The sequence below is a fragment of the Entamoeba nuttalli genome (assembly GCF_000257125.1).
Source record: "Entamoeba nuttalli P19 unplaced genomic scaffold asmbl_8327, whole genome shotgun sequence".
Classification (NCBI taxonomy): Eukaryota; Evosea; order Mastigamoebida; family Endamoebidae; genus Entamoeba; species Entamoeba nuttalli.
In genome coordinates, this window is record NW_008579075.1 from 1 (window position 1) to 8,572 (window position 8,572).

Sequence of the window (8,572 nt, forward strand, 5' to 3'; positions counted from 1 at the left end):
AAATTTTGATATATATTAAAACAAAAATAAGTTTTAATATCATTTTCATGTTATTTATCTAATACAAGTCTTCACTTTATTTCTTATTTTAATGCTTCAACCAACTTTTATTATTTTTTAATTGGAGAGGTTTTTTATTTCCTGTTGAATTTCATTTCATTTAGAATATTAAAATAAAAATAAAATTGTACAATTCTTCTTCATTGAATCAATGAATCAATTTAAGTATATAATTTCATTAACACAGTCTGTTATGTATTTGTCTATTTAATTGTATTCAAATTGATTTTATTATATTTTTGTGTTGTTGTATATAATGAATTATTTGTTATTTTTGATTATTTGTTTTTTTAAAATAGATTGTGATGAGCATTTCACAAACTTTTGTTGTATTATATCAAATTCAATATTTATTTGTGTTATATTAGAATAAAATAATAATTGAACCATTGCTATTAGTTAAATTCTGGATTATGGAAATAGTCATGTTCAATAATCATGAGTTAAGAAGAATAAAAGAGATATTATTAATCATTGAAACAATTTTCAAGTTATGAATAAAATGAATTTTTGATTGTTTAAAATAAAAGAATAGAGTGAAATTGAAAAATAATATCTTTTTGTAAGAAGAAAAGTTCAATAAATTCATGTTTAAGAGTTATTAGTGGAATGGTTTATTAAAATCACATTAAGTTCATTATTTTTCATTATTTTTGAAGTAAACAAATATTTTTTTAAAACTATTAACTATTTACTTTTATGAAAACACTTATTTAATGATATTTACTTGTGTGTTTAAGTTTTCATGTTTTTGATATCTAATAGTATGAGAATAATTATTATGGTTTTCATTACTCTCTATTTTATGAGAGCGTTGTATTGATGTGTTAGGTTATAACTTTACAAAATCAAAACTATAACAACTATATTGTTAATGCTTTTATCTTTCATTTTTCCTTATTTATGTTAATTATATTTATTATCTTTTATTATTTTTTAAATTTATTGATAATTTATGAATAAAACAATATGTCTTATCACAAATATATCAATTTTAAATGCATCAATTTTCATTTATTAAGTCTCATTGTCTTTTATTTACTCGATTTATTTAAATAGTGTTATATTATTTATGATTTATTTACATAGTCAATTTAATTTTGGTTTCTTTTGTTTATCATCTTCATTTTATTATTGTCTATTCTATTGTTAATGTATTGGTTATTAATTCATTCTTATAAGAAGTTGTATTTAATCATTCTTTTCTTGTTATGAAATGTTGTGGTTTTCTATTCATTGGTTTTTATTTCTTTGTGTTATTTCCTGTTCATGGTTTTATTTCTTTATTATCATATTTATGTTGATTATTTTTTCTCTTTTTCTCTTGATTCTGAATAATAATATATGTTGTATTTATTGTATTAGTTATATAATATTGTATTTGTTATATATTTTTCATGTTGTGTTATGTAATCTTCGTTTGTTCATTTAGTCGTTGATTTTCTTGTATTTGTTTATTTATAACATTTAAATTTGTTATTTATTTCATTTTAAAATATCGTTATTATATCCATTCTTTTGTTTGTTTCGTTATCTGATTTTATTCATTTCTTACGTTATTATTCTTTCTTTTTCTTGTTCATTATTTATTTTTTATTTCCTTTATTCTCGTGTTGGTGTTTTTATTCAAATTTTAATTACACTCAATTAGTTCTTTTAATTTTTTATCTCTTTTATTCATTAATATTATTTATTACCATTTTTGTTGAATATAATCTCTCATGATAACGAATTAAAATATATGATTTTGCATTAAAATAAGAAAATAATAAATTGAATGATAATGTTATAATCTTTTTTAATTTCAAAATGAAATCAAAGAATGGAAATACAATAATAAACAATAAAATATTGAAATTATAACATAGTGGAATAATGGTAATATCAAAGTATTTTGATCATATTATTAGTTTATAATTTATTATTACAAATGTTTCATTGGAATATGAATATTTTCAGTTTTATCCATTTTATTCAATTTATTATTTAAGAAGATTATTATAATATTAAACCATTTCATATTTAATGAAGATGAATTTTTTGAGTGTAGAAGAAGAATTGAATAAATAATAATTTATAAAGTAGAACATTCAACATATTTCAAAGAGAATGAAAATTAACTAAATGTAAAAATATAAAATATATACAAAAATATGATATGATATTGAAATATAATACTAACAAACCTTATATCAATTTGATTTGAATTGTTTTTATATGTTTTGTGATAAGAAAGAAAATGATATTCCATTATCATTTCGTAAAATATGAAATTAATATTTTAATAAATGTTCATCATAACAAATGGTTCATATTATATAAGTTATATTATTTTTGATTGAGTTATTTTAATAATTTTATAAATAAATCAATGTTTATTGAGAGTAAAATAATACTAAGGATATGTCATGTTGACAAATATAAACCCAAAGAAAAAAAAAGAAAATGAAATAATAAAGGAACACAATTTATATTCTTATTTAATTTAACTTCTATTTGTTTGTTTTTCATTACTATTTTATAATTTATTAATATAATGACATATAATATATTTCATATAATGATAAGCAACAATTAATAGTTATGTACTGTAATTAATAAATCATTACAAATTATTATTAAATAATGTTTTATGAATTGAAATGAAGTTAATCGTTTATATTACATTCTTCATATATTGTGAAAAACAAAGTGAAACTGGTTAATTCTAAAAGAAAATATTATAGAATTGAAGCAGGAAATGTGATACAAATAATAGGTAATTATAGTGGATTAAATTATGTTAATTTTTATTAAAATGAAATTACTTAATGAAGTAATTTAATAAAACAGTAGAGTATGAAAAATATCATAATAAGAATATAATATAATTAAATAGAGATAAAAATGATATGAAAACGAAGAATGACAAGAAGAAATACAGTATAACAAATAACACAAAGAAGTACGAAAGTATAAAGAGAATATTAGAAATAATAGTCAAAAAATAAGAACATAAAAATTCAGAGTGAAAAGAATGGAATATAGAAGAACAATCATTTATATATTTTTCTTGTCAAAATTACAAAAATAAATAAATAGAAAAATAGAAACTATTATTAAGAACAAACATTATAAAAACAAAACAAAATAATATATTGAAATAAATAATAAAATAATCAACAGAAAATATAATATAAAACAATGAAATAAATGCAAAATAATGAAATATATCATAAATATATAACATGTAAGAAGAATGGATAAGAAAGAAATAGAAGAGAAAATTAAAAACATAAATAGATGTAAATGTGTTAGAAATAGATGAACAATATAATATGAAACTTCATATTAAATAAAAATATAAGAAATATGAATAAGTAACAACATTAATAAACAATTACTAAAGAATAGAAATATAAAAAATAATTAAAAAAATAAATTCAAGACGTTGATAATATTAAAAATGTTATAAAAATAATAAATCAAATGATAAGAAGAAATAAATGAAGTTAAGAAGAAATGATAATGATAAAAAGACCGAATACGAAATATTAGAAACAAATAATGAAAAAAAACAATAACTGTACCATTCTTAACAGTAATATTTTAGTTATGTGAATAGAAATGGATTATGATGATTAAATATAAAAATTTATTTGTTAAGAAGATGAAAATTTTAAGTAAATATTATATGGCATTTTTGAAAATACATAAAAAACAAAGAAGTAATGTCTCAAGAAAATGAAAAAATATAGAATATTCTCATTTGTTAATAATTATTTTGCAATATAATTTATTTGATATTTTAAATACAAGTTTAACCCATAGTAATGACTTTACTATTTCTTAGTGTCATTCTCATCTTTTTTCAGTGACTAGACTTTGTTATTTTAACTGGATACAATATATATTAATCATTAAACAAATAACTTTAATAATACCGTTATAAAGAATTGAGACAACATAAAATGAAACAACAAATCAAATATTTAATTATATTATCTATCATTTTCTTTTTATAAAAATAAAAAAGTTAAAATAATATAAACTTCATTTATATATAGAAAAAAATTAGGAATGAAACAAGCAGATAAGTAATTTTAATTAAATAACATATTTTCAAGACAAAATAAAACAAACAAACAAAAAAAGGATAATACTATGAAAGAAATTAAATTTAATTAGTTGATATTCTTTTAATGAAATATTTTAAAATTAACGCAAATATTATAATTCCAATAATTAAATAAATTCTATCCAACACTCTGAAAAAGAATTGGTCTACTAAGTAGTTAATCCAAAGTAATGAATATGTCATTCCATACTTATCTTCATAAAAGAAGATGTTATTTGTTTTGAGTATCATTTGTAAATTTTTTTCAGGCTTAATACTTTCTAATAATTCAACTACACGTACTTCGTCTTTGTCAAAATATACACCATATTGGTACATTAGTATAAGATAAATTAGTGAATTAACTTCATGGTTTGCTGACGCTTTAATCAAATACGCTTTTCCTTCATCTATCTTATTTAAACTAAAACTTATTTTAGATAATTGTTTATATAACCATCCTTCAAAATCTTTAGATAAGTTTTTAGCCTTAGGTGATGATTGAACTTTAGTAATAAGATCTCTAACAAATAAAGATAAGTCAGCAGAATGATATTCTTTTGCTAAAGAAGATTCTGATAAAATACTGATAAGACTCATAGTAGCATAGTCATACCCAACATCTGATAAATATTTCCATAGAATACATGAACCTTCTGGGTTAGTGTCAGATATATCATTTGCTAATTCTCCTAATAAAAAAAATGGTATAAAACTTTCTTGAAATGACTCTTCTATACTTGAAAGTATTAAATGGTTATTTCTTTTCATGAAATGAACAAAAGTAGAAAGTGTTTCTATCCATATATTATTTATTTGTATTTTATTATTTTGTATTGTAACATAATTATCTCTTTCTAATTGGATTAGTTGATAGCTAGCAAGTTGACTAAACTCGCTCATACGTTGAAGTTTAGAAACATTATGAAGTTTACCATTTTTTATATCCATTGTTAACTTCATTATTAATCCATCATTACTATCATAAGAAGCAGCTAGACTATATAATTTATATGCAAACTCATCATTATCTTTTGCATCTGACAATTTTTCACGTAAGTCATTACTTATTCCATCATACTCTACTATTCCTCCACAAAGAGCATATAAATTTCCATCCTTTAATTTTTGAGCTAAATTATATAATATGTGAAAAAGAAATGTTCTATCAACACCTAGTTGATATAATAATTTACCAGCATTTACCTAAATTAGTCTTAATATTATGTCTTTGTAATTTAATACATATGCAATAAGACAAACTATAGAAGCAGGTTTTAAATCCATAATAACACCCTGATATAATAATAATGCATTCTGAAGTATTATATTGAATTTTGATTTAAAGTTTAGTCTTTGGTTAAGCAAACCATAATAAGTAATGTCACTAGAAGTAATATCTAAATGAAATAAAGGCATTGAAGGTGGGAAAAAATTAAGTAGATTCATATAATATTTAATTCTGTCTTTAGTATTTGTAGGTATAACGTTTTTAAATTCAAACTTAGTTGTTAATTTATGAAATCCTAAGTTAATAGGAATAAACTGATATCCAATTGCTTGTTCCAATAAATCATGAAACCCTTCAAATGCATTGTTAAATTCTTTGTTTAATATATCATACACTTCTAGCTCTACACCATTAACTTTTGGTAATATCTCAAGTATTAAGATAAAGAAAATAAAAAAACTCTTCATAAAGACTAGTTTTCTTTAATATGAATAATATTAGTTTTATAGTTTTATTTTATTATATTTTTATTAAAAATAAATTGGAACTTAAAAAAATTACAAATGTTTTTTAAAATAAATAATATTATCTTTCTAGTATTTGTTTATTCTTGTTATGCAAATAGTTTGTTTTATATGTTTTTAAGTAACTTTTTTTGTTAAGAACTATTGTTCATATATTAACTTGTTATTTAGCTTTTTGTTGTAAATATATTTCAGGAAAAGAATGTTGGTGCGATTCTTTTCAAACATGTGCAAAGGAATTAGCAAAAAATAATACATGTGGCTCATTTGAATGTACAGATTATTGTTATTATAGTTGTTTGTTCTAATATATGTTTAACTCTAAATGATCAGTTCATTATTTAAAACTATTTAGTTCCTACAACTACTGCATATAATTTTGCTTTCTTATTTTTTGCTTTTATATTTGTTATTGCTCTTCTCTTAGCAACAAATTGTTTTTGTTATTATTCTGGAACATTACCTTATCAATCAAAATTAAAAACTAATGACTACGACGTTACTCATGACTTAAACCCTAATAGTCCTTTTGAAGATGAACAAATAGCTACACCTTTATCTATTTCAAAAGAAGATGAAAATATCTATTATCCAGAAATTCTTTAATTTGTTCATTATTAATTCTTAAGACATTTTTATTTCTTATTTATTTGTTTATTTCAAATCGGAGATTTGAAGATGGCATATTTGAGACACCACGCAAACCCTAATACAAAATCAAATAATGAACTATCAATTAATATTTGATTATGATGATGTATTTGAATAGGGAATATATTAATTAATAATACAAAGAATGAAATAAGATATTATGAAAGAATAATAACATAAGAAAATGATATAAATGATGTTAATAATAAATGAAATTAGAAATAGTAATATAATAATAATGATATGTTCATTCATAAAATAGGAAATAAAGAAATGATATTCATTAAAATTGAAGTAAAAATCAAATAAGAAGATAAAAAGAAGAAATAAATCGAAAGAAAAGACAATAAAACAAATAAAATAAAATGATTTATTCACAAAACAAGAAGAAAATATAAACAATAAGTAAAACAAAGAAATTACTCGTTTTAATAATGTACAATGTGATTAATATCACTTAATTAATGAATAAAAAACAATTTTATTAACACTTAATTATCTAATTTTCATTTATTTTAAATTTATTTTTATATCACAATGTCAATGAAAATCAACAAAATAATTTACACCAACAAATAGATTTAGAAGACATTATCATGAATATCTTCATAATCATTACCAAACAAATAACAGTCATAGTCACTTTATTAACATTTTATCATATTTATAAACATGATAATCATTTCTCATTTAACCACAGTTATAATAAAAATAAAAGTAGTTAATATAATCACAAATACTATAATGTATATAGAATGTTTAATTAATAATATTATGAAAACAATCAGCACAAATGAAAAAGATATAAGGATAAAAGATATTACATGAAAAGACAATGAAAGACAAAAATAATAAACAAAAACACCGTTAAAGAATGGATAAAGAAAAATGAAAAATTGAAAGAATAATGAAAGAGAAAGTATGTAAGAAAGAAGAAATACTCATGGAAAAATAAAGGACAAAAAGAAATATGGAAAGAACAATACAAAAGCAATAAAATAAAGGAGAAGAAGAAAAAGGTAACCGAAAGATATGAAGAAGAGATAGAAGAAAACCAGATAAAACACGAAAAAGAATTGAAAGAGAGGTAGAAGAAATCGTGAAAGAAATACAAAAGAAATAATGAAGAAAGAAGAAGCAATGCATAAAAATCGGAAGAAACGAAGAAGAATTATTATTGATATGAATAAATATAATAAACATCAAAATAAAAATTAGAAATTAAAGAAATAATAAAAGAAAATATAGAGAATATTAAAAGAGGGAATGCAAGAATTACGAAAAAGATGAGAGAAATAATAAGAAATATAACAATGAATTAATGTTCAAATACATTCTATAAATTAAAAGGAGTAATGGTATATCATATGAATGATAAAGAGATAATAATAAATTGAAAGAAATAATAAAAAGAAAGTGAAGAAAGCAAAATAATGAAAATAAAATAAAGATGTGTAATGAGAAGAAGAAAATCAAATATAGAATGTCACAATGATGAAATAATAAGATAATAATGAATAATGAATAAAAATAATAAGAATAATAATGGAATATAGTTGAAGATAAAGAAATAGGAGAAATGATGAAAATGAATAAAAGCTGAAAATGAAGAGATTTGTATAAATTATGTTGTAAAAAGAAATAATAAAAATGAATGGATTGAAATATATTAAATTATACAAAATAAGAATAACACATCTTCATTAATAAAATAATTAAAGAATAGATATAAAGAAATATATTAATAAATGAAAATGAATCAAGTGAATAAACAATTAATAAATTGAAAATGAAATAATCAAGAATTTACAAATAAAAAAAATGAAGAAGAATAATATAAAAAGAAATGAATATAAACGAAGAAATTAAAATATTTATATGAATTAACAAATTAGTAATTACATCAAATAATAAATGAAATGATTTAATATTTGTAAAGATAAAAATAACAAGAAATAAATATATAATAACAAATTATATTGTAAATAAGAATGTACAAATTAAACATGA

The 8,572-nt window shown here is 20.0% G+C and overlaps 1 protein-coding gene across 1 annotated transcript; it reads right to left on the bottom strand.

Moving 5' to 3' along the window:
• Positions 1 to 4,219: 4,219 nt before the first annotated feature.
• Positions 4,220 to 5,854, bottom strand: ENU1_183620 (hypothetical protein; the record flags this gene model as incomplete). The annotated part of the gene is made up of 2 exons (XM_008861584.1): positions 4,220 to 5,362; positions 5,420 to 5,854. The coding sequence occupies 2 exons, from the start codon at positions 5,852 to 5,854 to the stop codon at positions 4,220 to 4,222; spliced, it is 1,578 nt and encodes a 525-aa protein (XP_008859806.1).
• Positions 5,855 to 8,572: the final 2,718 nt, after the last annotated feature.